The sequence below is a fragment of the Protopterus annectens genome, chromosome 8.part0, assembly GCF_019279795.1.
Source record: "Protopterus annectens isolate FY-2018-M chromosome 8.part0, PAN1.0, whole genome shotgun sequence".
NCBI lineage: Eukaryota > Metazoa > Chordata > Ceratodontiformes > Protopteridae > Protopterus > Protopterus annectens.
This window is the reverse complement of record NC_056741.1, coordinates 1969327208-1969354563: the sequence shown is the minus strand read 5'-3', so window position 1 is coordinate 1969354563 and position 27356 is coordinate 1969327208. Positions and strand designations below refer to the sequence as shown.

The 27356-nt window shown below is 40.2% G+C and overlaps 1 protein-coding gene across 1 annotated transcript in view; it reads right to left on the bottom strand.

Moving 5' to 3' along the window:
• Nucleotides 1-27356, bottom strand: part of DOK4 (docking protein 4) — a 589260-nt gene that overhangs the window by 161612 nt on the left and 400292 nt on the right. Inside the window, exon 4 of the mRNA XM_044081500.1 lies at nt 21914-22033. Coding sequence (XP_043937435.1) covers nt 21914-22033 — 120 coding nt within the window. The remainder of the gene's footprint in view (nt 1-21913; nt 22034-27356) is intronic.

Here is a 27356-nt window from a genome sequence, read left to right as displayed (position 1 = left end):
GAAGTCCTAGTCAAGGAGGCTACAGAACTGGATACTTTAATAAAGGCTGATGCAGCTTTTCAGCGATACAGGTTTGAATATGAGAGGACATATTCAAGCATAGACCAGTATATGGTCAAACTTAAGGCTATGAAAGTTAAGAAGCTGCAGAGGGACAGGCAGGCTTACTCTAGAGGCACAGTGTACCCTAAACCACCTTCTTCTCAAACTAATTCCTTGCAAAATAGGAATGGGACTGTTGAACTTGCACATATGACAGGCGAACATGTAGAAAGTAATGATGAATCTAACCATACACATAATGCACCATAACCAAGGAGAAGTGCACATATAGTGAACATGCAGAAAGTAATGATGAACCTAACCAAACACATAATACACCATAACCAAGGAGAAGTGCACGTATAGTGAACATGTAGAAAGTAATGATGAACCTAACCAAACACATAATACACCATAACCAAGGAGAAGTGCACGTATAGTGAACATGTAGAAAGTAATGATGAACCTAACCAAACACATAATACACCATAACCAAGGAGAAGTGCACGTATAGTGAACATGTAGAAAGTAATGATGAATCTAACCAAACACATAATACACCAGAACCAAGGAGAAGTGCACGTTTAGCAAACAGTAGAACAATAAAGAATAATGAGGCAAATGAAACAATGGAGGAAGGAAATTTTCAGAACAGAGCACTGAACCACCGCCCTTATCCAGTACCCCAGAATGGAAGGGGGGCTGGACCACAACATCAGAACAACAATACCAACACGAACAAGAGGAACAGGCAGAACAGGCACAGATAATATATGGAGAGGAGCAATCTGAACACACCAGTGAGATCATATATAACTTTGACCGTGACTTTACAATATATAATTATACAACAATGAATATTGAACAGAGCTTGGTGGATTTTTTAGCCAAGGGGCAGAGTTTTGTTCCTTCATGCAAATTGGACATAGCAAATACACTTATAGACATGAAACTTTTCGTAAGAAAACTAAACTTTAGGGTGTTATTTGGTCAAGACAATAATGTCATGAATGAGTATAAATTGGCTAGTACATTTTATCCACCTTTACACCCTACTTTGCATCTTTTTGAACAAATTTGTGAGTTGGACTTATGAAGCATAATAGAACAAGGCAACAGGTAGAATATATTTGTTCAAAACACTAGTAAGAATGAAAATTTGTTGTTAGAAGGGCTAAGACAGGGAGCAATATGTGTAATGAAACCCAATAAGGGGGGTGGGTTGGCAATTATGTTTACTGAGGATTACATCAACAGGATGGAAAATGTGTTGAACAGTGAAACTTATGAGGAAGTCTCTAGATCAGAGGTTAATAGAGCTTATTCAAGAATTAAATCTTGGTTAAATGATCTGTTCATTGAGGCTAGGATTAATATAGACCTCTTCAACTATTTAGTAATGCCAGCCCCAAGAATCCCAATATTTTTTGGAATACCAAACGTCCATAAAAGTTTAATAAATCCCCCCATGAGACCATTGGTGGACACAAGGCACAGTATCACGTACTCCCTGGCAAAGGTCACAGATCAAAAGTTGAAGAGATATGTGACCCAGGAGAGTCAAATTTGTAAAGACACCTGGACCTTCCTATCAAACATTAATGCATTAGAGTTTAACCCCGTTTATAATTTTATTACAGTTGACGTAAAAGACCTATACTCTTCTATTCCTCATGTAGAAGGAGTAGAATGGGTAAGCTATATGATGCGCAGCAAAGGAGCACATGAGGATGAAATTTCTCTTTTATGTGAACTCATAGACATAGTGCTAACACAGAATTTCATAACCTTCAACAACAAATATTACTTGCAGAAAGTTGGGGTAGCCATGGGTTCACTATGTGGTGCCAGCCTAGCGATCTTAGTAATGGCATACTGGGAGTGGCATTTTGTGAGAAACAATGAGAAGATTGCCAACTGGATTATCCATTACACTAGGTTCTTGGATGATATTTTTATGTTTTATAATGGGGATGAAAAACAAGCTATAGATATGGTTACTTATTTTAACAATGCAACCTAGTTTTTTACATTCACATTTACTTTCAGCACTGAATCAATAGCCTATTTGAACATAAACCTCAGGAAAGACATCATTACCAACAGTTATTGTGCACAAATTTTCCAGAAGGAAACATATTCCATCACATTCCTTCACTTTACTAGCTGCCATCCATTACATCAAAAATGTTCAGTAGTCAAGGGGCAATTAGTAAGAGCTGCCCGGATGGTGACCAGTGATGATGAATTTGTGTTGGAATGCAATAACCTGAGGAACATGTTTAGGGTAAGATGTTATCCAGAGCAACTAATCAATGAATTGATTAGAGAAGTCCAGGATAAGAGGGCTGGTGGTTTTTACAAACCAATTTTGAGTATTAAGGGTACGATAGGAGGTAACAATGTGGGGGACATGAGTATGGTACCAAGGACGAGAGAATACAGTACTACAACCCTGATTACTAGATATAGTGTCAATACTCCAGCTTTATACTCCTTTATTAACAAAAATTGGTCATTAATTTTGAATGACAATGTTCTCAGGCATAAATTCTGTGAAGCACCAAGAATAGTGTTCCAACGAGGGCAAGACCTGAAAAATATATTACAATACAAGGCAAAAGGTGTAAGTACATGAACAGGTGTGGGTAAATGTAATATGTGTAACTTTTGCAAACACATGCAGGTTGGCCAATGCTTCACGTTGAGGGAACAGAAATATGTGACCAAACATAAGTTCAACTGTCAGAGTCGAGCAGTAGTTTACATGGCTCAGTGCCAACACTGTCCGGTTTTCTATATTGAAAAAACGGACAGCAAATTAAGGGAAAGAGTATATGAGCATTTATATTATATTTCCAAAATGAAAAAAGAAAGTGCCCTAGCTAGACATGTTGAATCATTTCCAGATCATACATTCAAATTTAGGGCTATTGACTGCGTGAATTCAAATGGAAGAGGTGGTCCCTATTCATTAATGTTAGAGAAACTTGAATTGAGGTGGCAGCTTCATGCAGATGCCTGCCATTTTCCAGGATTGAATGAAATGTATTCTATCCTGTGTATTCTTAAATTGAAAAATCTAGACAGGTAGACTCATGAAAGGTGTACGTGAGTCCATATCCTCTGGTTGTAAGGTGCTGTCATGTGGACAGAATGGGTCACGATAAATTATTTTAATGTTTTAATATTTTAATTTTCATCAGAATGAAGACATTAAAAATAAAAATATACATGAAATAAATAATGTTGATTATGAATTTTAGGCTAAATATTTTAGTAAGAGTATATTTAAGGCGTTACTTGTAAAATATTGAAATAAATGTTATAGTTAATAATTTGTGGATGTTATAGGGGAGGGTGTCTTTAAATGGAGGTGTGTGTTAAGTGTCACATGATTGATGACTTTTTTATTTAAACTTTGCATTTGTACATGTCTGTTATCTGAAGAAGTCGCCCTATAAGGAGAGACGAAAAGCTTAATAAAACGGAATTTATTTTTTACTTGTGGGTGACCAGTGGAGTGATTTCCTAGCTTTTTTATCCAGTTTGTGTTTTTTTGGCTCTTCTGGTGTTTAGACATCCCAATATATTAAGGCAATAACAGTCAACTTATAGGAAGTGTGTATGTGATCTGAACAGTGTTGTGTTGACTAGATTAGGATGAGACCCCAAAAAGTATTTAGACTAGTCCAACTGCTCAGGTTAACAGAATGCATAGTTTCATAAGCTTCATTAATTGTGCTATGAACAGCCGCTTGTATTCCATGTCGCATATCTGGAGAAGCAGAGGACAGTGATTTCAATAGTTTAATAGCATACACAAAATAATCATATCACAGACAATTTATTGAGCATTTTTATGAAGTCTGTTTGTAGTTAAAGACTACAGCACTCATTAAATCCTGTCTGATATATTTATTTCATGTATGCTCTTCCCCTGCAGCTGTCTTCTTCACCAGAGTTCATTTTAGTTTTATACCTGCAGGATTTGCTTTTCATTATGCATTTTACATGAGTACTTACATTTTTAAAGAACGTCTATGGCTTTGACTCATATTTCTGCCCTGTCCTTACGTAAATTGTTGTGCTAAACCGCAAAGTATTTCAGATAGCCATTAATGCCAGATATTTGTGTTCTGGAAAATGTATGTTGACACCAAAGCTGTTCTGTTAAATATTTTAAATTAATTATAGTTAAGAATAACAGTTATCCCTGCTTTTGAACATTGCTTTTTTTTTTTATTAGACACTGTGTGTAGTTCTTCATGCTTTTATACAGTGTTTTTTAATAAAGTGAAATTTCAGAAAATGCACTTTGAAGCAAAGCCTATTGGACTATTCTTTTCTTGTAAGTAACCGAGGCTTATGGTTTGAAGGAAAGTCATTTGGACTGTTATTTTCTTTTAGTAAGTAACTGAGCGTTATAGTCATTAGACTTTCATACTTCCTGTTGGCGATAAAATGAATGTTGATGAGAAACCTGTTTTTCCCCATAGTAAATGATACTGATTCATACCAACTCAGCCAAAGTGTCTTGTCAGGCATTCATTGTTATTCATTTCTTTAATACTATCCATGATAAATAATAGTGAATCAAACTAATTTAGTCAAATTATCCATGATACATAATAGTGAATCAAACTAATTTAGCCAAAGAAGTTTTTATAAGTACCAAGTTTGCGGCAAAAGTAGGAAAATCCAGTGACACACCAACTGTATTCAATAAGAAATAAGAAATCACTGTAAACCAGGGTGCAGTAAATGCACTTTAAAATCCTTTTAATATCCACAAATAAATTTCAGATATGCAAGCATAAAACTTTTGCCCAGAGTGATTCCTAAGGCGTATGAAACAACTTACATTGACCAATGAGGGGTTTAAATAGTGTAAAAAGGTCACACGCACAAATCAGTTGATAGTTAAAATTAAAGGAAAAATCAATTGACAGTTAAAATTAAAGGAAACGTGTGCTTTTAAAAACTATATATGTAATAACAAATATGTGAAACTTAAAGGCTAGTAAAAACGTATAAACCTAATATAAAAATGGGTATAAAAATCTTATATAAAATGTATAAAAAGGCAGCTGTCTTACATATGAAATATACAAATATTGCTGCAACAAATGTATTTACACAGACTCATGCTTGGTTATGAGTAAAGGTTTGAGAAGTGCAAAACCATTAAGCCCTGGCATAATATGAGCATTAAACCTTAAAATCCGTACTTGTTATTACATATAATATTTTTAAGAGCATACTGTTCCTTTAATTTTAGCTGTCAATTGATTTGTGCATGTGACCTTTTTGCACTATTTAAACCATTTATTGATCGATGTACGTTGTTTCATATGGGCAAAAGTTTTATGCTTGTGTACCTGAAATTTACTTGTGGATATTAAAAGTGTACCTGAAATTTACTTGTGGATAGTTAAAGGATTTCAAAGTGCATTTACTCTACCCTGATTCCTAGTGATTTCTTATTTCTTACTAAGTACCAAGTGACACATTTTAACCATGCTACTAGCTGTTGAAGCTGTTAGTAGGTGCTCCCCATTTTGCTAATTTATGCCACATAATGAGACATGTGTTCCATGTTTTGGGGATGTAAGGTTGAGAGCTTTGCAACTGTTGCGTTTGATGGATAAAACAGTACAGGCAGAATATTTACAAGGTAATCCTTTCCATAATGGACAATAGTACTACTCCAGGGATGAATTTGCAATTTGCCATCTGTTCAACCTGAGTACATTTGAACAGTGTAAGAAATACTTATTTATTTATTTATTTTACATTTTTTGACCAGGATAGTCCGATTGGGACAAAACCCTTTTTCAGCCGAAGCTCGGGGAGGAAAGCTCCACAGTACGAATATAAATTAAACATACACGTTGCATTAAATGTATAATACAGAAAGGTTAGCAGCATATAACTTAGGGGGTGGCTGCGGTGGTGCAGCAATTAGCATTGCTGCCTCACAGTAAGAGGTTATGTGGTTCGATCCTCAGTTGGGGTGTCTTCTGTGCGGAGTCTGCATGTCCTCCCTGTGGTCATGTCAGTTTCCTCCGGGTGCTCCAGTTTCCTCCCACATCCCAAAGACATGCTGTAGGTGGATTGGACACTGTAAACTGACCCTGGGCGTGACTGTGTGTGTGTGTGTGTGTGTGTGTGTGTGTGTGTGTGTGTGTGTGTGTGTGTGTGTGTGTGTGCCTTCTGTGGAAGGTAGGGCACTGGGCTGGCAACCAGACACCACCTTGGATCCGGGAAACTACCGTCCCATCAGTCTGACGAGCCTTATCTGCAAGGCCATGGAGCGTATTATCATGGAACTTATAAACAAAGACATTGGCAACCTTCAAACACTGGACCCCTCCCAGTTTGGGTTTGCGAAGGGCTGATCTTGTCTTCTGAACCTGATTGACTTCTTTGAATCAGTCTCCAGAGCCATGGACAAGGGTAAGGTGGTCCACACAGCCTATCTAGACCTTACCAAGGCCTTTGACACCATCCCCCACTCTGGAATCATAGATAAACTTACTAAGCTGGGCAGTAATCCCTACGTCACCCAGTGGGTTGCTAACTGGCTTACTGATAGAACCCACACTGTAAAAGTAGCCGACTCCAAATCCAGCTCCAGACAAGTGACAAGTGGAGTACCTCAGGGCTCAGTCCTGGGACCGTTCTTGTTTGGCATCTACTTCTCTGAAGTACATACCAACACTAAGGGACTCTGGCTAACAAAGTTCACAAATGACTGCAGACTGGGAGCCATTATTGAATCCCCAAATGATGTGGATACTCTACAAAAGGGCCTTACAGCAACAGATGCTTGGTGCCAGAGCCATGGGCTCAAGCTCAATGCCAAGAAATGTATAGTTATCCCGTTTGGGAAAAAACATGTACCCGTGAATTACCATATAGGTGGCAGTACACTAAACACCGAAAGTGTGATAAGAGACTTAGGGACACAGGTGGACAGTGGTCTCACCTTCGATAACCACATCGCCACAACAGTCAGGAAATCCTTCTATGTGGCACACCTCATCACTATGGACTTTTCATCCAGAAAAAAGGAGGTCATTGACCCTCTGTACTCATCCCTCATTAGACCCATCATAGAATACAATGCCCCATTTGGTATGTACCTCTCAAGACATCTGTAACAACTGGAAATGCCGCAGAAATACCTCAGTAAAAGAATCACAGGCCTAAAGCAGATGCCCTACGCTGACTGCCTTAAAAAACTCCAGCTATACTCTGTCGCATATCGTCTACTCAGAGGTGATCTCTGCTTAACATACAAGGCCATGTCAAATCCAGAGCTGTTGGACATGCTACACTTAAAGAAATCCCAAGCCCTCAGAGCCACATGCTCCAGGGATCTAACCCTTGTCATCACAATAAACAAAACATACTGGAGGGATAGGTTCCTGACCCAGAGACTCCCCAGACTCTGGAATAGATTGCCCATACATGTCAAGCAGAGTGCCTCTTTGGCCCTCTTCAAAAGGAACCTTGACGATTGGATGGGAGAAAGGAAATTCACACCGGGGATCACGTCAGTCACCCTGCTAGACAGGGGTCCAGGGAAGTAAATAGTGTGGGAAGAAATAGCCATGGAATTGTTATGGCTAGGCTTGTATAGGCCCTAGGGCTGATAGCCTAGTACCAACCTATGAACCTATGAAAAACTCCACTGCCAATCATGAGCGGACAGGTGATCCACTGTGGCGACCTCTAACTGGGAAAAGCCAAAAGAAGAAGAAGAAGCAGCATATAACTTAATGATAAAAGAGACACAAGAGACTAGTGTACATAATAAATAAACAGAAAAACATAAAAGTGGAACAGACATAAAGAATAATAGATAATGAAATTCAATATGTTGACCAGTTACTAAATGAAATAAACTGAAGTTGTAAATTATTAGTAATACGTTAAGATATAGTGCAGCAGAAATCAAATGCAAAGAGGAGAAGTAGTAAGAAGAGAGTAAAGTGACTCTTAGGCTGAAGAAGCAGGTTAGGTGGAGAAGCAAACAAACCATAGCAAAGAGTAAAGGGGGAAGGAGGGGTTAGGAAGGAGAGAAGAGTAAAGAAAAGAGAGTGTATCTTCAGGTAGGGTGGTTACAGTGACATATCCAGTTTAGATATTCTTTGAGAGCTCTCTGAAATTTGTGGAATTGAGGTATGCTTCTGAGGGTCATTGGAAGCTTGTTCCATTGAATGGCAGTTGAGTAGCTATATAAGCTCTGTCCATCAGATTTTTTTAGGTTTGTAATTCTGTAACAAGTATTGAACAGAGCTGAAATGCTAGGGCAGGAAAAGGTTTATTGATAATGGAGTGGATGATGAGCATTTGAGTAACTTTGAGTTGGTTAGGGAACTCTAGCCAATTGAGTGACCTGAGGGCATGACAGTGGTGTGATTTGGATGGCAGATTAACAGCAAATCTAGCTACTTTGTTATAGATAGATTCAAGTTTAGTGAGAAGAGAAGACTGAAGATTTGTAAATATTTGCGAGCTGTAGAAATGTTTGGGAAGAAGATAAGCATTGACTAGTGAGATTCTGTTGTTAGGGGTCAGGACACTTTTGTTTCTATATAGGAGGCCAAACATTTGGTAACATTTCTTAATAGAGTGATGTATATGAAGGTCAAATTTCAGTTGGTCATCAATGATTACTCCAAGGAGCTTAGTCTGGCTAGCAGGGATGATGTTAATATTATTCAGTGAAAAGATGTTAAATGAAGATTTGAGGTGGAAGAGGGGTTTTGGGAGGAAAAGTAGGAGTTTTGTCTTTTTAGGATTGAGTATTAGTTGATTGTTAGTAAGCCATGTTTCAATATGTTTGTATGATGTTTGTGTGAGGGTGGGTGAATAGTTCAGTTGGATTGTCAGCTGTAGATATAATAGTAGAGTTGTCAGTGTATTGTATTAGGGAAGACTGAGGACAGGATTTATGTAGATCATTAGTAAAAATATTAAAAAGAAGGGGTCCAAGAATGATGCCTTGTGGGATGCCAGTATTAATGGGGAGAAACAAAGAAATAGCAGAGAGCCATTTGAGGGACTGCTGCCAATCCGAAAGGTAGCTCTTAAACCAGGAGATTGTTGCTGTGTAAAGGTTGAGCTGGAACAGCTTTGAGAGGATTATAAGGTGGGAGATGGTTTTAAAGGCTTTTGACAGATCTAAGAAGAGGCAGGATACAAATTTATTGTTATCTCTAGCAAGGGAAATGGTACTGCTAAAAGAAATGAGAACAGTACTGGTGCTGTGGTGTGGGCGGAAGCCATGCTGGGTAGGGGTGATCAGGTTGCCATGAGTAATGTGGGTCATGAGTTGTTTGTGGATGCAGTGTTCAAGCATTTTTCAGAGCAGGGAAAGTATGGCGATAGGTCGATAGTTAGAAAGAGCTGTGAAATTTCCACCTTTGTGAATTGGCATAGTATAGAACTGTTTCCAAAAAGAAGGAACAGTAGATTCAGTGATAGAAAGGTTTCTAAGGATGGAGACAGGGTATGCTATAGCTGTGGCAGCAGTTTTTAGGAAGAAAGATGGAGGATTGTCAGCAGATGGGGAACATGTTTTAAGCCTGAGGCGGAGAAGTTTTTTAATGTAGCATGTAGGAACTAGCCTTAGTGAGAAGGGGGGGGGGTTATGTTGTTGGGGGGCTGTGGGTGGTAAGAGATTAGTTAGGTTGGATGTCTGTGAACATTTCCTTATGGTGTTAATGAAGTAAGAATTGAAAACGTATGCAATTTCAGAGGGTGGATTGTTGGGAAAGGGATTAGGTGTCGAAGAACTGCCTGGGTAGAGTATTTGGTTTATAGTGTTCCAAAACTTTTTAGGATTTCTAGACTGCATAGTCTGAAGTTGACGTTAGAAGTTTCTTTTGTCATTATTAATATGTTTTTTGGTGAGATTACTAAGTTCCCTATATCTTTGGAAGTTAGAGGGGGATTTAGTCTTGGACCAAAGTTTCCAAGCAGAGTCTATTTTTAGACCAAGTAGAGTTGCTTAACCAGGGGGAGTTGTGGGATTTAACTCTAACAGTTCTAGGAGGAGCCAGACAGTCTAATATGTTAAGGAAAATGGAGTTAAAATATGACACAGCTTCATCAAGAGGTAAGGTAAAGAGGAAGGACCAATCTATAGCTGAGAGAGCATTGTTGAATGTCTCAGGGTTAAAGTAGTTAGTTTCCAGCATTCTTTGTATTTGTAGGGTCTGGAAATTTGGGGAGAGAGTCGAAGAATAGTTTTGTGTTGTGTGGGATTCTTTGTGATACATATCTATCCCTCCAACATGTTCTGTTAATGTTATAGAACAGATTAAGATCTCTTGAAAGGGTATGTATGCCAGCATTGTGACTTGTGGATGTACAGTAGATCTGAGAGGATAGCATCTGTTGAGGCTCTGTGTGTGAGGCAGATTTAACTCCTCAGTAATCTGTATAACACTGGGAATAGGGACCAAGCTTTGAGATCTGTATAATACTGAGAATAGGGACCAGGCTTTGAGATCTGTATAATACTGAGAATAGGGACCAAGCTTTGAGATTTGTATAATACTGAGAATAGGGACCAGGCTTTGAGATCTGTATAATACTGAGAATAGGGACCAGGCTTTGAGATCTGTATAATACTGAGAATAGGGACCAAGCTTTGAGATTTGTATAATACTGGGAATAGGGATCAGGCTTTGAGATACTCAGTGTATTTTTTTATGATTTAGACCCTTGATTTTCTCTATGTGAAAATGCTTTGATCATTCAAGTTGTGTCAAGTATTTGGACAGGTACATGCTAAAAGGTGTGTTATGCTTAATGATCAGACTGATAAGTGCTGATCAGAGTAAAATGATCACATTACTGGACCTGGATGTCATACCCTTAGTAGTAAGCTGAACAAAGAAAAGGGACTTTCTTACAATAGTGGAAACATGGTGATTGAGGGACGGTTCACTGTCTGCATAGATTCTCAGGTCCCTAACTACTGGATTGATTTGCAGTGTTGTAAATGTGATTGTTGCAGGGCACATTGTGCTTGCTGAAAGCTACTATTATACATTTACTCTCATTTGTTTTAGCCCATGGTTTACATACTTGTTATTTTATGAGAAAAGCCGACTTGGAGAATCTTGGTGTCCTCTAGAAAGTTAATAATGGCACCATATTTTACAGCCTTCAGCAAATTTAGTGAGTAATGAGCCCTTAACGTTGACTTTGTCCTCAGAGAAATAAATGCCAAAGAGGAGTGTCTCAAGGACTGCACCCAGGAGCACAACACTGGTGACAGGTCTTTTGGAGGAGATGGAGCCACCCACCCTAATTTCTTTGGTTCTATTTGTGACTCAATTTGCTATTCATCTACTTACATAGGGACTGACATTCAGCAGAGAGAGTTCATTCCACACTCTGGTATTGTTAATAGTGTTGAATGCCTTAGCCAGAACATATATATATATATATATATATATATATATATATATATATATATATATCGTGTGTGTGTGTATGTGTGTAAACATATATATATATATATATATATATATATATATATATATATATATATATATATATATTATGCAAACCAAAGAGTAAAAAGGTCACACAGATTAACCAATTAGTAAAAATTACAAGAAAAACCTAGCAAAGCTACATTAAACCTCCTGCAATAGAGGCCCAGAATATGGGTCTTTATCATAATCTCGAAGTTATGAACATCGAATACGATATGGTCAACACCATATTGTCAAAGTTCCGTAACTTCAAAAAAAAAATGAAACTTCAAATAGTTACCCTAACGGGTTTAAGCAGGGGGACAAGCCCCCTGCACCCCCCACACCCCATGCTACCCATGTACCAACTCCGAGATCGCACTTTAATGTAGTATGGTGCAGAAAGGAAAGATTTCCCTTTCCTGCACTGTAGCGCGATCTTGGAGTTGGTATGTTTAAGTAGTGGGGGGTGGGGGGGCACAGCCTGCACTCGTTAGTTTTTTTTTTTTTGTTCTAAATTTTTTTTATTAGGTTTCGATGGTTTAATGGTTTGATGCATAATGTTCGATGTTTATGCATTCGATCCATTAAACAGTCAAGAATATAATATAGACCCCCAGGATATTTGCAAATGTTCCCTTAAGGACATCAAGTGTTTCAGGTAAATGCCTTCTGAATGTCCATGACTTTTACTTTACTTTTTATGTCTTTGTGGATGCATTTAGGACAAAAAAGCCAAACCCCACTGAATGTATCCATAAAGACATAAAAAGAATGCATATTGTTGTCTTTCCCCACATGATGTCAGAGATTCTTAAGGTGATCTTTCCACACCCACCAAACCCAGGTTCCCACGCCAGTAGTCAACTATCCAGACTTTGCCCCCCCCCCTTTTGTGGATTCCTGGATCCACCACTGGCATAGAAAGTTGGTGTGCTATTCTTCACAATGCAGATTTTAACTTTTTATTCTTTCTTTTCAGGAAAAAATATACTTTTAGTCTCAACAAAAGTCTTTTATTTCCTTTTCTGGTACTATCTTAGCCTTATACCTTATGCCTGAACTGTTTTGCCACCTGTCAAAGTGAAAGACTGCCCTTCCTGATCAAACACACATAAAATGCAAACAATTATAAACAAAATCTGCAGATCTCTAATCTTGAGAAAATTCAGCAATTTTACTACTGTCTTATTTGTTGAAAAAGTGGATAATCTACTAACAGTTGTAATAAAAGAAAAGAAATGCATTAAAGTGTCAGAAGATCTTCAACCTTCACATAAGCTACCACCAGTTTGAGAATTAAGAGTCATAACTATGGTGGGGCAAATTGGCAGTCACCTGGGTGCAAGGTGTTAAGGGGCATAATTGCAGTAACTGTATTCATTACTGTCAGTATGGAAATGAATTCAGATGCTACTTCTGTGTTCAGAACTGAAGCTCTCGCTTTAGCTTTTCACAAGAAGAACTATTTTTTTTTCTTTTTTTGCTCATCACTTGGAGATAATGCACTCCTTCATCTTAGGAGATAAGTGATGATAGCCAGATTAGAGAGATGAGACTTTTTTTTTCTTTTCCTGACTGACTGTAGACTGAGGAGTGGCACCGGATGCTGGATAGGGCAGCTGTTGCTCCGTGGGCAGATGTCCTCCCTGTTTAGTATTTCAGCAGAAATACTGTACATTAGAAATTCTGCAGACCTTTATTGCTGCACTGCATTGTCAGTAAAGTCCAAGCACTGGTGGGGATAGAACTGAAAGCTTCCTAATTTTTCTGGTATTGGCAGCAAGCGTGCAACACAGTATATTGGTGTGAACAGACCACCACTCCTGGCTCTGGTGGCAAGTATCTGACACCTAAGAACAATCTCTAAAGACATGAAAACTTTAAAGCCTCTGAAATCAATTACAATACATGCACGTATCTTTGTGTGAGCTGTGGTATCTACTATATCACCAAAGAGATGGTAGGAATGTTCAAGTCTGGACCCTTTACTCCATTCTCAACCACAATACAAACACTATGACTCTCTCTCTAGACCTTCTCCATGGGCAAGAAGGGCCAGTTCTGAAAAGTGGGAGGAGCAGATGTGCCACCCTACCGCTTTTGAAATGTGGTGATTCATAGCCCATTTCAACTGGATGACTTCAGATTATTGATAACTGTCCTTTCTTGATTTCCCATTACTGGCCAGTGCATACTGTTTGGGCCAGGACAATTTCTCCTCTTCTTTGACACACTAAAAGCAATTGCATTACTTAGCATCACTACAGTAAGCTAATTCCATATTTTCATTAAGTACCATTGTCACACTTTCTTCTGGGTCTGCACTCCATCATACATCCACTTTGTAGCTAAAATGTTCTAGCTATGTACTTGGTCCTGAGTAGGGTGTTTAGTGATAAGCCTGAGATGTCCTTTATGTAAAGCCTACATGGGTTAAAGAACATATTTTACAGAAATTTTATTTTAACTCAAGGTACTGACATGATGTAAAATGATGTATGTAACAGAATATGGACATGTTGACAAACGGTTTAGGGATCCAACTGTCCAAAGAATCACAGTCTTCCAAAACAAAATCCTGTGTTTTTAAACCACTAAAAAAAGAAACGCTCTCCTGCACCACCATGTGTGGGAGAGAACCCCTACCCACCTAAATTATGTATACCATCTTCATAGTTGCACCACAGTGTAGAAAAGGGAATATCCATGAAAAGTGCACCAACATCAGCAGTACATTTTCAATATACAAGCACTGATCCACCAAAGTTTTAACTAGGTGTAACTTATACCTTGTCAAACCTTTCCTCAGACTGCACGTCTATGACTGCCACTGAACAACAATATAGTTTCTGAACAAACACTACTTTATTGTGACTGTATACCAAGACTTATTTTTATACATTCACAAAAGCCCCTTCACAATGCAGGGTGGGAACCGTACATACCCCATGCCTCAATGACTAATATAAATAACTCTTGTATTAATTGTCACATCCACGAAACAAACAGAAAGTTTTAACCTCTGGTTTTTGATGATGAGCAATGTAAACATTGTATTATTTATAAACAAACTGGGATAGCTGCTAAAAACTGTATCAAAAGGGAGACCTCCTTATCCCTGCTTTCACTGAATCAGTCATTTCTCCAGGTTTGAGTAATTGCATTTGGCAAACCTGTATTTGTGCTAGAAAAATTAAGCTGTTTTGAAGGCATACCAATTGTATGACTTAGTGCTGCAGCAAAAAGCTTTAATGGGAAATAACAATGAAGTTTGCCAAAATACTAACTTTGAAGTTACTGAACAAAGGTGTATTCTCTTCCTCCAGATTTTAAGTGACTTTAGAGGTAGTAGACAGAGTTTTAAGCTGTGAGAGACTGTAAAGGGGCTTTCCCTCTGAAACAATTCTTGTCTTTTTAAGCACGTGTGTGTGTGTGTGTGTGTGTGTGTGTGTGTGTGTGTGTGTGTGTGTGTTTGTGAGAGAGAGATTTTTTATTTTACTGAGCATAGTGTTTATGCCTTTAATGTGCTGACCTGAATGTCATGAATCCATTTGCAAAGACAGCTCTCAACGGCCTGTGATCAATCCACATTGGTGTCTTCAGAAACAACAGATCTAATATTTTCAGTGTTTCACCTCATCCTCACATATGAGTCCGGATCCGATCCATTGGATCCAACTTTGCCATTACTAAGCTTGTAGCAACCAAAATGCTCTTGGCTACCTTCCCTTACTCACAATGCATCTCTCCCTGTTACCTCAGATCTAGTTTGCTGCTTCAGAAAGACATGATGTGATCAGCTTGCTCTTTATCAGGTCATATTGTTATAATTTTTTTTTCCTTTATAGTCTCTTTTCTATATCTTGTTTGTGTATTTAGTCTTTTTCTGTCTCCCCCTTGCTCTTAAAAACCCTTCTTTAACAACCATTTTTTATTAGGTTACTTTAGTTTTCTCTCTCTTGCTCTCTCCCTTTCCCGTGAGTAACTGCTTTTTCTAGGTTACTTTCATTCCCTTTTACCTTTAAGGTATTCCTTTAACTACTATCATTAGTAGTTATCCCTTTCTTTTTTGCCATCTATATTTGTTTATAAAAAAAAAACAAAAAAAAAAACTTTCCTTCTTTTTCCCTGTGTTGCCCTTAAGTGTGCATGTGTCAGTGTGAGTGTTTTCTCTGTTCTTATTCTTTACATCATGGCAGAGAAGCAAGAAAAAACTGCAGGATTTAAAAAAATGCACAAAGTGCGGTCATAACATCTCCTTTAGTAACTTGCACTTCCTGTGTGCTTATTGTCTTGGGCCCCTTCATTTACAAAAAGATTGGGTGATCTGCCATTCTTTCAACCACCGAGCTTTAGTTGAACAAAAAAATAAGCTCATATTAAGGGGTATGCTAGCACCTGCTTTTGAGGAGGCTATTTCTGGCAGTTAGGCAAAATCTGGATTCTCCTCCAAAAGTAAATCAGCTCATTTGAGCCTTTCTTCACTTTCCTCAGAATCGAGTGACAGAGGAAAAAATAGGCGTTTCTTGGCTCTGACAGACCCTTCAGAGCAGAAAGCTAAAACATCAAAATCTCCCAAGTCTGTGGAGTCTGTGACTCAGTTTGAGCCTTTGGCACCAATCACTTCTGGGTTGGATCAAGCATCTTCGGCTCCAATTCTATCCAGTAAGGATCGAATCCGACAACAAGTCTTTTCAAACCAATATTGACACTTCCAAGGACTCAGTACTCCCTGACATTTGATCCGGTTCCATCGAGGGCGCTGTCTCCATTCTTATCTAGTTCAAGATCCCCATCAGCATCCTCTTCCTGTTCAACAAGGAGCCTTACTGAAGAAGATGTGGAACGGATGGTGAAGAAAATTTTGTGGGCACAGAGAATCACTAAGTCCCCCTCAGCCTTGACCCTTGCAGTGTCAGGTCTGTATAAGCTATCTCCTCCTCCTCTTTCCTCCTCTGACTTCAGAGTCATTGGATCCAATACTGCCAGTGCCTTTCAGCTCTGATCTGAGGAAGCTCTTATCCAAAGATGTTCTCTTCCTCAGATCATACCTTTGCTCAGAGCTCTTTGGCCTTTTTGGAGCCAGAGAGTTCCCGGAACTGCAGTGAACCTCTCAAACCTCAAGTGCACTCAACTCCCAGGTCTTTGGAGCAGTCACTGCACCTCAGGGCTTTGGCACAGATGAGATCATTTCCTGCTTCTACCCCTGGCAAGCTGTCTTCTAGAATAGAGGTGACCCATTCCTGAAAGCATGGCATGTCAGAGCCAGAGTCCTCTTCCATTCAGGAGCAGTAAAGCATGGCATGTCACAGCCAGAGTCCTCTTCAATTCAGGAGCAGTCAGCCTTTGGAGCTCTGGAGATGACTATAACTACCACTGCATCTAGAAGGTCACCTGCCCCCTTGTAACCTCAACCTCTGTTCTTCTTCTGACCAGGATGTTCCACAGGGACGGTAGGGCCACAGATGCCAGAATACCCAACCAGGTTCCCTTGCCTCTTCCAATACCTCCCCAGACTACCCCACTGAGGAAGTCCCTAGGAAGAGACTTTGCAAGAGGAAGCATTTGGACTTCACGGAGAAGTTGGCCACAGAAGATACTGACCTTGATGAAGGAGAAGGTGCCCCACTGTCTCCTCCTGAGGATGCTTCCTTTGGGGATATTCTGGAGATCCTGAAAAAGAGAGGTCACTGGCAGTCCAGTAATCCTTCACCTGAGGAGTCAGTGTACCTGGCAGTCTTCAGTTCCTGCCCATCTACCTCCTGGGTGACTCCACCACAGATATGCTCATAGGTTTGATTTCTCAGCAGGCATGGGAGACCCTGGAATCCATCTAACCTGTTCCCCAGAGGCTGAATAAAATAATCACAGCCCTGTCTGACAAGGCAGTGACTAAAAAGGAACTTTCTGAGGAGAGTTCAACTATCCATCCTCCTAAAGATTCGAGGATGATGGATAGATGCGGGAAGCGAGTGTTTTCTTCAGTGACCTTTACCTTGCGATTGCTAAATTATCTTTCTCATTTCACCAGGTTGCAAAAGTATCTGATTAAGGAGCTGTGAGGGAGCAAGAGAGAAGGTAGCTTCCTAGTTAGCTACACTACATTCGGTATCTAACTCTTCCATGAGGCTCATCACTCATGAAGCCAAAGGAATGAGTAGAGCTGCGGGTTCCAGTATCTCTATGAGAAGGCATGCCTGGATGCACCTATGTGATTTTGTGGAGCCTTTTAAGTCTTCATTCATCAATGCTCCGTTTGATGGCCCTTCACTTTTTGGTCCCAAAGTCAAAGATATGCTATCCAGGTGTGAGAAGGAAGGTAAGACTCTTTCTGCCATGGGCATACTTTTTTTGGCTCCTCAGAGACCTTATCCTAAAGGTTAGAGAGGCAGCAGAAAAATGTGGTTCAAGAAGTCCCAGAGGTTCTACCAAGACACACATGGAGAGTTTTCCCCCAGAGGTAGAGGGGGGAGCAATAATGGAAGATGCTGCCTTCGCAGCAGAGGAGGCCCGCAGAACCAAGGGTCCTGGGAGTCTTTTTTATGGAAACCCTTCCAGCGCTCCTGAAAGGAGGCCTGATTGTCCACCTCTGGAGGCAATCAGGGGTTGATTATCCCTGCACTAGAGAGCTTGGCAAAAGATAACTTCCGATATGTGGGTGCAGAGGGTAATATACAGGGGTTACCAAATTTCTTTTTCTCAACACCCCCCTCCCAACAAGAAAATCCCAGACATTCCACCTGGTCAAAGGGATCAGGAAGTCATTCAAATTCAAAGACTGTTAGGAAAAAAGAGTCATCCAAGGGGTCCCATGAGATCAGAGAGGATTCAGAACTTACTCAAGGTTCTTTTTGGTTCCAAAAAAAACAGGGGACTGGAGACCAATCCTAGATCTCAGCAGACTGAACAAGTCAGTTTGGCGTTGCAAGTTCCAAATGGTCATGGTGCAATCCGTACTTCCTTTTCTGGAACAGGATGACTGGATGTGCCCTACAGATCTTCAGGATGCGTACTATCATATAAAAATGGACAGACACTCCAGAGGATATCTACACTTCCGGCTGGGAGTCAGTTATTACTAGTTCAGAGCACTGCCCTTTGGTCTCACTACTGCCCCCACAGTGTTCACCAAATGCATGACAGTGGTTGCGGCTCACCTGAGATGACAAAGATTCCAGGTGTTTCCTTATTTAGATGAATGGCTTATATCTGCCCCAACCAGGCATCTACTTATCTGCACAAGAGACTCTGTTCTTCAAATATGTACCAAACTAGGCATAACCATAAATTACCAAAAATCACATATGGAACCTTCTCAAACACTTGAGTTCATAGGAGCACTACTAGACACCACTCAAATGATTGCAAAACCTCCTTCCTCCAGAGTGTTAACAATCGGACGACAAACATATAGATTAATCAGAAACAAGAACGTAGCCACTTGCCATGTTCTACAGGCTTTAGGATGGATGGCCATGATGATAGAGTTGGTTCCATTAGCCAGATCTCACATACAGATACTGCAATGGCTTCTAGTTGCCCAGTGGTCAATTATCCACCAACCAATGTCTCACCCAATTCTTATAACAAACACATACAAAGGGAATCTTTCATGGTGGATTCAGTCAGAGGAGTTGACGCAGGGTCGACCCTTTACTCCCCTCAACCACAGGCTACAGTGAACACGGATGCTTCCCAGATAGGGTGGGGGGCATTATCTGGGAAAGATGGTCCAAGGAACCTGGTCCACAGACAAGGCCAAGCTCCACATAAATGTCCTGTAAATGAGGGCAGTGCTTCTGCAATTACAGACATTTCAGACTGCTCTTCCTCTGGGAATGGTATCGATACAATCAGACAACATGTTGGTGGTCTGGCACACAAACAAGTAAGGAGGAACCAGATCATACCCCCTGTGTTGAGAAGTGCTCAGAGTGTGCCAATGGGCGATCTCATCCAACCGCTTTCTTATAGCAATGCACATTCTAGGAAAGTCCAACGTCATAGCCGACAAGTTGAGGAGAGCAATTCTCATGCCTCACGAGTGGTCCCTCAAGCAGAAGGTAGTGGAGAACATTTTCCACACATGGGGACAGCCTTGCTGTGATCTATTTGCTTCTCTCCTCAACAACAAATGTAGCAGCTACTCTGCCCTAATCCCCTCCACCAGGGGAGTCCCTGAGGGATGCTGTAATATACGATTGGTATCCTGGTCTATTTTATGCTTTTCCCACCAGTCCCTTGATCCCAAATTCCTTCAGAAAGCCAACAGGTTAAAGAGAATTGTAATCCTCATTGTCTCGTACTGGTCTCAACATATCTGGTTTCCTTCTCTCTGGCCTCATCTACAGAAGGAACCCTGGATTCTGGAACCCTTCCTGGACCATTTACAGAAGGGACCCTGGATTCTGGAACCCTTTCTGGACCTTCAGTAACATCCAACAGGAGTGTTTCATCCCAACATCCACAACCTCAACCTGGCAGCTTGGTTCCACCAATTCTGTTGATTGCCAGACAACCTATGCTGTTCTTGCTGTTTCGTCATATTTTGATGTGCTCTCACATAAGTCATCTACTCAAAAACTCTGTAGGAGTAAATGGAAGAGGTTTGTAATTTGGGTTAAACAGAATGTGGATCCTCTCACAGTCCCTATTCCCTCTATTCTTGAATTTTTAGTCCACCTTTTCAATAATGGAGCAGCTGCTTCTACCATTAAGGTGCAATTAGCAGCCATCTGAAATTTTCACATTGGGATGGATAACTTATCTCTCATTTCCCATACATATTGAAAAGCCTTCTTAAAAGGGATCCTGTTCTTAAGGCCTCCCCATAAGGATCCTTCTCCCCCTTGGGACCTTAATTTGGTACTACGTCTGATTGTCCAACCGCCTTTTGAAACTGCAGCCACTTGTGATATTAAGTTTCTGTTTTGGAAAACTATCTTTTTGGTGGCTATCACATCTGAGAGGATATCAGAAATTCAGGTACTACCTTCCCAGCCTCCATATTTGATTTTTCATAAATAGAGTCTCTTTGCATACCAACCCCTTCTTTCTGCCCAAAGTCATTTCACAAATATTAATCAGACCATACATTTTCCTGTTTTCTTTTACTAATTTCAGCAATAAGGACAAATATGTGCTAGATGTTCATAGACAGTTACTTTTCTATTTGCATAGGACTGAAGATTTTCAGAAAGCAAGACAATTGTTTATTATCTTTGCAGGCCCTAGAAAAGGCCGCCCAGTAACCAAAGTTACCTTGTCGAAATGGCTCTGTCATTGCATTTCTTTCATTTACACCTGAAAATGCATAAATCCTTCCAAATTTATTCAAACTCATTCAACCAGGGCTATAGCCACATCCACAGTCTTTCAGACAAATGCCTCCATGGATGATATTTGTGCAGCAGCCACATCGGTAAACCATCATACTTTTATCACTCATTACAAGTTATATTTTGTCTCCAGGGGAGGAACCTGCTTTGGTTCAATGGTTCTGAAGAACATCCTCCTGTGAGTCCATCTGGGGTAAAGGTAGCTGGGGACTAGGTTCCATATGTGAGGATGAAACGAAAATTTGACAATATCAGATAAAGAAGTTATGTACTCACTATTATGTTCCATCAGTATTGTCGATTTTTCATCTCTCTTCACATTCCTTCCCTCCAACCCCCTTCCTTTGGTTTTCTGATTGAATGGGATGAGAATTTCTGGGCATTTTGTGTTATTTCCAGTACTCCAGAAGTGGTCTCTTTAAAAATCCTTTTAACATTAAAGTTTAATTCCCTCTTCTGTAGTAATATTTTTAGCAAACAAGATCTGAGGTAACAGGGAGAGATGCACTGTGGCTAAAGGGAAGTATCCAAGAGCTTTTTGGTTGCCATGAACTTAGTAATGGCCGAGTCAGATCTGGTGCATCAGATCTGGATCCATATGTGAGAAGAGATAAAAAACTGACAATACAGGTGGAACGTTATGGTGAGTACATAACTTCTTTTTATGTTCTCCGTCTCCATGAAGTATTTTTTCACCATACTGACCAATCCTGCTTCAATGTCCATAATAGAAATGACATGGTGTTTTTTAATGTCAAGTGCGCTTTTCTACAGCATGAATGAGAAGAGCCATCTTTCGGATTTGTTAGTGGCATTTGTGTATTACCTATCTCCTACAATCTTGAAAGCTACAGAAGCCAATATTCCATTCAGAGGTGCTGCTTCACATATAACTGTGGGGGCTTACACTCCAAAGTCATTTCATTGTGCACAGGCATCCGAACTTACTTAAGTCCAGGAACCTACTTACTCAGTATCAGCCCCTGTTTCACACAGTACAGTAATTAGCAAATACAAAACCGTTACCTATTTGTTCACACTGCACTCCAGCTGCTAACAAATCTGGCTCTCCCAGGCTGATGTCATTGATTCTGGAACCCAGACACTCGACAGACAGTATTTTGTGCCAGTCTTCTGCTTCTAACTCTGAAAATAGGGAGGGGAATAGAGTACAATCAAAGAAAGCTCTGTATAGATGAGGTAATAAAATAAGAACTGTCACAAACATATCTTACCAACTGATCAGTCTACATTTTGTCTGATCTCCTTTTATTCAACTAAATGAAGACCAGCTGAACAGATAAATCATCAATCTCTTACTTGAAATGCATCAATAAATGCACAGTTCATCTGTTTTTAAATTTGTTTATGAGTAACACACTTTTTTCTTGTGCTGACCAATTGAAATGCTTGATTTTGCAGTAACATAATTAGACCACATGCCCCCATACATAACAGTAAGCCATGTACCTTTCATGTTCTTCAAGGTCACAGGCATATGGTAGGTGAATAAGGTTTTAAGCAGATGCATAGATCAGTAACTACAACTTTGCCAGTCCAAAATGCACTACAAAACCTAGGACACAGATAAATAGTGACATACAAATACATATTTATTATTTATTTATTTATTCCAGTTTGATGACCGGGGAGGTCCACTGGGCTCGGGGAGCCCGTTTTCAGTGGAGGCCCAGGGTGAAAAGCTCTGCAATACATAGTTTAGTTAACATGAAATTAAATTACAAAGAATCTTTGCTTTCCATACTTAGATACAGGTAATATTCAGAAGAGGAGAAAGAGCAAATTACAATTTTGTTTAGGCAAGAGAGACAGGCATACAGCATCGTGGCTACATATTACAGTTTAGTTGTTTTTTACATTCAACAGTTGTGAGCATGGTTAGCTTGGTGTGAAAGTTAGCCAAGAGAATAAGCAGAGGAGAGCTTGAGAGGTATGTGGGGAAGAGTACAGTTACATTTTCTGTTTGAAAACATATAGGAATGAAGTTGAGTTTTAAAGTTTTCAAAGTTATCACAGGTCCTCAGTGAAGAAGGGAGGGAATTCCATTTTTTAGCTAGGGAGAAGGACAGCAGAAACTGACAAACTGGGTGCTTGGGTTTGTGGACTGTGATTAGGTTTTGGTGGGTAGATCTAAGGGTTCTATGGGGGTATATGGTAGTAGAATATTGGATAGAGCAGGGCACTTAGTAGGTTGGAACAATAATCTGTGGGCAGTGGTGATTTGTAGATAGTCTAGTTGGTTGGGGAGTTCAAGCCAATTTAATGAGTGAAGGGAAGTGCAATGATGGGAGGAGGATTTGGCTTTAGTAGCAAATCTGGAGATTTTATTGTAACAGACTTCCAGTTTGGAGGAGAGAGTGGCTAATATGTTGGTGAGCAGAGGAGCGCTGTACAGTAGAAAGGGAAGGAGATAGGTAGTGGCTAGAGTTAGCCTAGTGGATGGAGAGAGGAAGTGGCTGTTTTTGTAGAGTAAGCTGAGTTTTATGTGCATTTTTTTAATGTTTTGCTGGATGTGAGTGTTGAATTTTAAGTGTTTGTCAATGGTAACACCAAGAAGTTTGGCGGAGGGAACAACCTCTATCGTGCAGTTGTTTTGGGTGGTAATTTGGAGCGAGTTTTTATCAATAGGGGAAGATTTAGAGAGAGAAAAAAAGAAGGATTTTAGATTTGTTGGCATTTAGTGAGAGGTGATTTTGGAGCATGCAATTTTCGGTGGTTGAGAAAGCAGTTTGAGTCAGTGATTGGAGATCAGCTAGGTTAGAGGCGCAGCAAACTAAAGTCGAATCGTCTGCATATTGCACAGTTTTGGTGTTGGGTATGGCTTTATGAAAGTCGTTAATAAAGATATTGAATAGTACTGGGCCAAGTATGGATCCTTGGGGTACCCGAGTAGGGGTAGGAAGGAAGGGTGAGGTGCCTTGGCCCCATTTTACAGCCTGAGACCTGTCTGAGAGATAGCTGCATAACATGAAATGGTCTTGTGGGAGAGATTAAGATTGGATAGAAGGTTTAGGAGGAGGGTATGGGAGATGGTGTCGAAGGCTTTGGATAAGTCCAGGAGAACTGTGGATACTATTTTGCCAGAATCACGGGCTAGATTTACAGTATATAAGAAAGAGAGGAGGGCAGTGTTGGTACTATGATCTGAATGGAAGCCGTGTTGGGTAGGTGTGATTAGCTGGTGTTTGGTGAGGGATGGCATGAGCTGAAGGTGGATGCATTTTTCAAGAATTTTTGAGATTGGGGAGAGGATGGTTATGGGGCGGAAATTTGTGACATTACAGTTATTGCCACCCTTATGAAGAGGTAGAATAAAGGCAGTGTGCCATAGTTTGGGTACATAAGATTCCAGTAAGGATCTATTGATCAGAATACTGATAGAGAGAGCAATACCATCAGTGGCTATTTTTAGGAAGGAGGATGGAATGTTGTCGGGGGCGTTGGAGTATGGTTTTAGTTTTTAGAGTAATTTCTTTATAAGGTAGGTGGAGACAGTTTTAAGTTCAAAAGAAGGGGAAGGGGGAATAGGGGTGAGGAGGATTGAGTGGGGTGAGATGGGGGTAATTGTTGGGAAAGGTCTTGGTCAGCTCAGCAATAGAAGAGGTGAAGAAGGAATTGAATAGTGAGACAATTTTGTGGTTATATTTGCTGGTGTCAGGACAGGGGTTGAGTTTAGTACCAGGGTTAAGAAGGGAATTAATAGAGTTCCAGAATAGTTTGGGGTTTTTTGGGTGATTTACTTGTAGTTTCATGTAGTAAGACTTTTTGCCTCTAATGACTTGTTTTTTGGTGAGGTTGCATAGTTGCTTATATTTAAGTAAGATTTCAGGTTGTTTATATTGGAGGTATGTTTTCCAGGTTTTATCTCTTTGTAGCATAATTTTTTTTGTGTCTTTGGTTAGCCATGGGGTGGTCTTAGTTTTTATTCTTTTTGTTCTTATTGGAGCTAGGGAGTTGAGGACATTTAAGAATGTTGAGTTGAAAAATTCAACTACTTTGTCTAATGGAAGGGTTTTTAGGGGGCTCAAGTTAGTTTGTAAAAGGGAGTGAGAACAAGTAGTAGGATTAAAGTTAGAGAGGTTGCGAGTATGAATGTACTGGTGGGAGTGTGGAGAAGTGAGGGTAGCACAGTGGGTGAAGGCAAGGAAGTGGTCTCCTAATGGGATGGGAATAACACCATTTATTTATGACTTTATTAGGATGGGATACTAGGATCCAGTCTAGTATGGAGCCAGGGGGTTAGTTTTGTTAGGCCTGGTAATGGAATTAGTTAGTTGGGTGTAGTTAAAAAGATTGATTGGCAAGGTGGGATTAGGGTTATTGATTTTGTTCCAATCAATATTTACATCTCCAGGTATGTAGGTCTCTAGTTTAATATTAGTGGAGGTCCAGGAGAGGATTTCTTCCAGGGTAGTGGTGTTGTTACCAGGGGGAATATAGTGGGAAATAATGCAGATGCTCTTATAGTTATTAATTGTTAGTAGGCCAATTACTAGTTCAGCATTATTGAAGGAAGGGATGGGGGTATGGTATGGAGTAATAGATAACTGGTTGGAGTAGATTAAGGCTACACCACCACCTCTCCTACTTGGGTGGTCAGATCTAAGAGATTGAAATCCAGGGGGAAGGAATTCAGAGTCACTTATATGTGATTTTAGCCAGGTTTCTGAGATGGCTACAATGTCAGGTGCGTTGTGATTGAGCCAAGCATGAAAGAGGGTTAATTTGTTTTTTAAACTTTGGGAATTGATGGTGAGGAATTTGAGATGTTTATATGTGGATTTATTATTGGTAATAGGGTGGTGGGGACTTGGAATGCTATTTGGTCCTGGATTTGGGTGTATGTCTCCGGCTAAGCAGAGGAAAGTGAGAAAGGGAATAAGTACTTTTGATGTGGTCTTTGACAGTAGTGTGTGGTAGTGAATTGGTTTAGGTTTGTAGTATTTAATTGAGACTGAGAAAAGCTTTACCTGAAGTGGAGAATTGGGTGGGATTGAACTAAAGAGGCAGAAATGTTATGGAAGTGTGTTGTAAGGAGGAGGTGAGGGAAAAGAGGGGGAGGGTGTAGATGGAAGTGGGTATAGGAAGTGGCTTGGTATAGAGGGAGTAGGAAAAGGATAAAGATAGAAGTGGAACTAATGATATTAGATGGGAGAGAAGGCATAGTAGGGGGAAATATGTTTAGGTATAGTAGGGAGGAGGATATTGGGACTTAGATGGATGGGCAGGTGTGATAGAGATAGTCAGGTAGGAGGGAGGAAGGGGAGGAGTAGAAGTATGGAAGGATTGGCTGATAGTGAGAGGGAGGGATTTCAGTAGAGAAGAAATGTAGGAGTACTGGGGGCCGGTGAGAATTGGGGGCAGGGTAGGGGAGCAGAGTGAGCTCACAGGGTGAACAGAGCGGGAAGAGCTGGAGAAAAGGTGGCTGGCAGAAACCAATAAGCTTAAGGAGAGATGTAAGATATAGGAGAGGAGCTGAATAGCAAAGGTAAGTCTGGACAGGAGGTTGTAAGGGGAGAAAGGTAGCAGAGTAAAGCACAGAGTACAGGCCAGAAGGGTAAGTAAATGGAAAGAGTAGGGGTAGTTTGGGAGAGAGCAGAAAAAGTAATCTTGTGGCTAAATGGGTGGACAGTGTTACCCAGTGGTGCAAAAATGGGTGAAATATCTTAGAGTGTAAGGGGGTTGAGGGATAGATCGAAAGAGGCTTGGTAGGCTGCTTGGCAATTGCCGGGAAAAAGTACAGTCTCTATAGTGGTGAGCACAGGAAGAAATTAGGTATACACGTATCAGTACATACACTTTAGATATCTTGAGGGGGCTGTTTGAGGTTCTTCGAGGGATTTTAGCAGAGTTCTTCAGGGGGGGTTAGTAGAGTCTCTCTGTAGAATTCCTTAATAGGTAGGTTTCACTGGCTGTAGAGAAGGGGTGAAATGCAGGTCGTACAGCTGTAGGGAAAGAGCAAAGCAATATAACCATTAGTAAAAGCAGGGGAGGGGGAAATATACACAGAAGGCTTAGAACAAGAGAAAAAGAGAGCACAGAACGCTAGAGGAAGGAGGACAGAGGGAAAAATAGGCACAGTACACTGGAAGAAAGGGAGAGTACAGTAGGTAGGAGAAGAAGGGGAACAAGGTGGGAAAAGAGAGAAAAGAGGGGTAGTGGAAGAGCATAAAGAGGCAGTGGAGAAAATAGCAAACACACCCAGTATAGAGAACTTTACAATACAACAAACAGAGTCTGAATTACACTTTTGTAGCACTTAAAGCAGATTATTAATTTAGGCAAAAATCAGCTAGCACATTAACATTAAACACAGCCATTCAATGCCACAGTAGGTAGCAATACAGCTAACAGTGAATTAAACAAACGTGCAGCACTTATAAATGAAGAAATCTGTTATTTTAAGGCAAAACCAGAAAATTATTTAGCACAGTTATTTAATAGCACA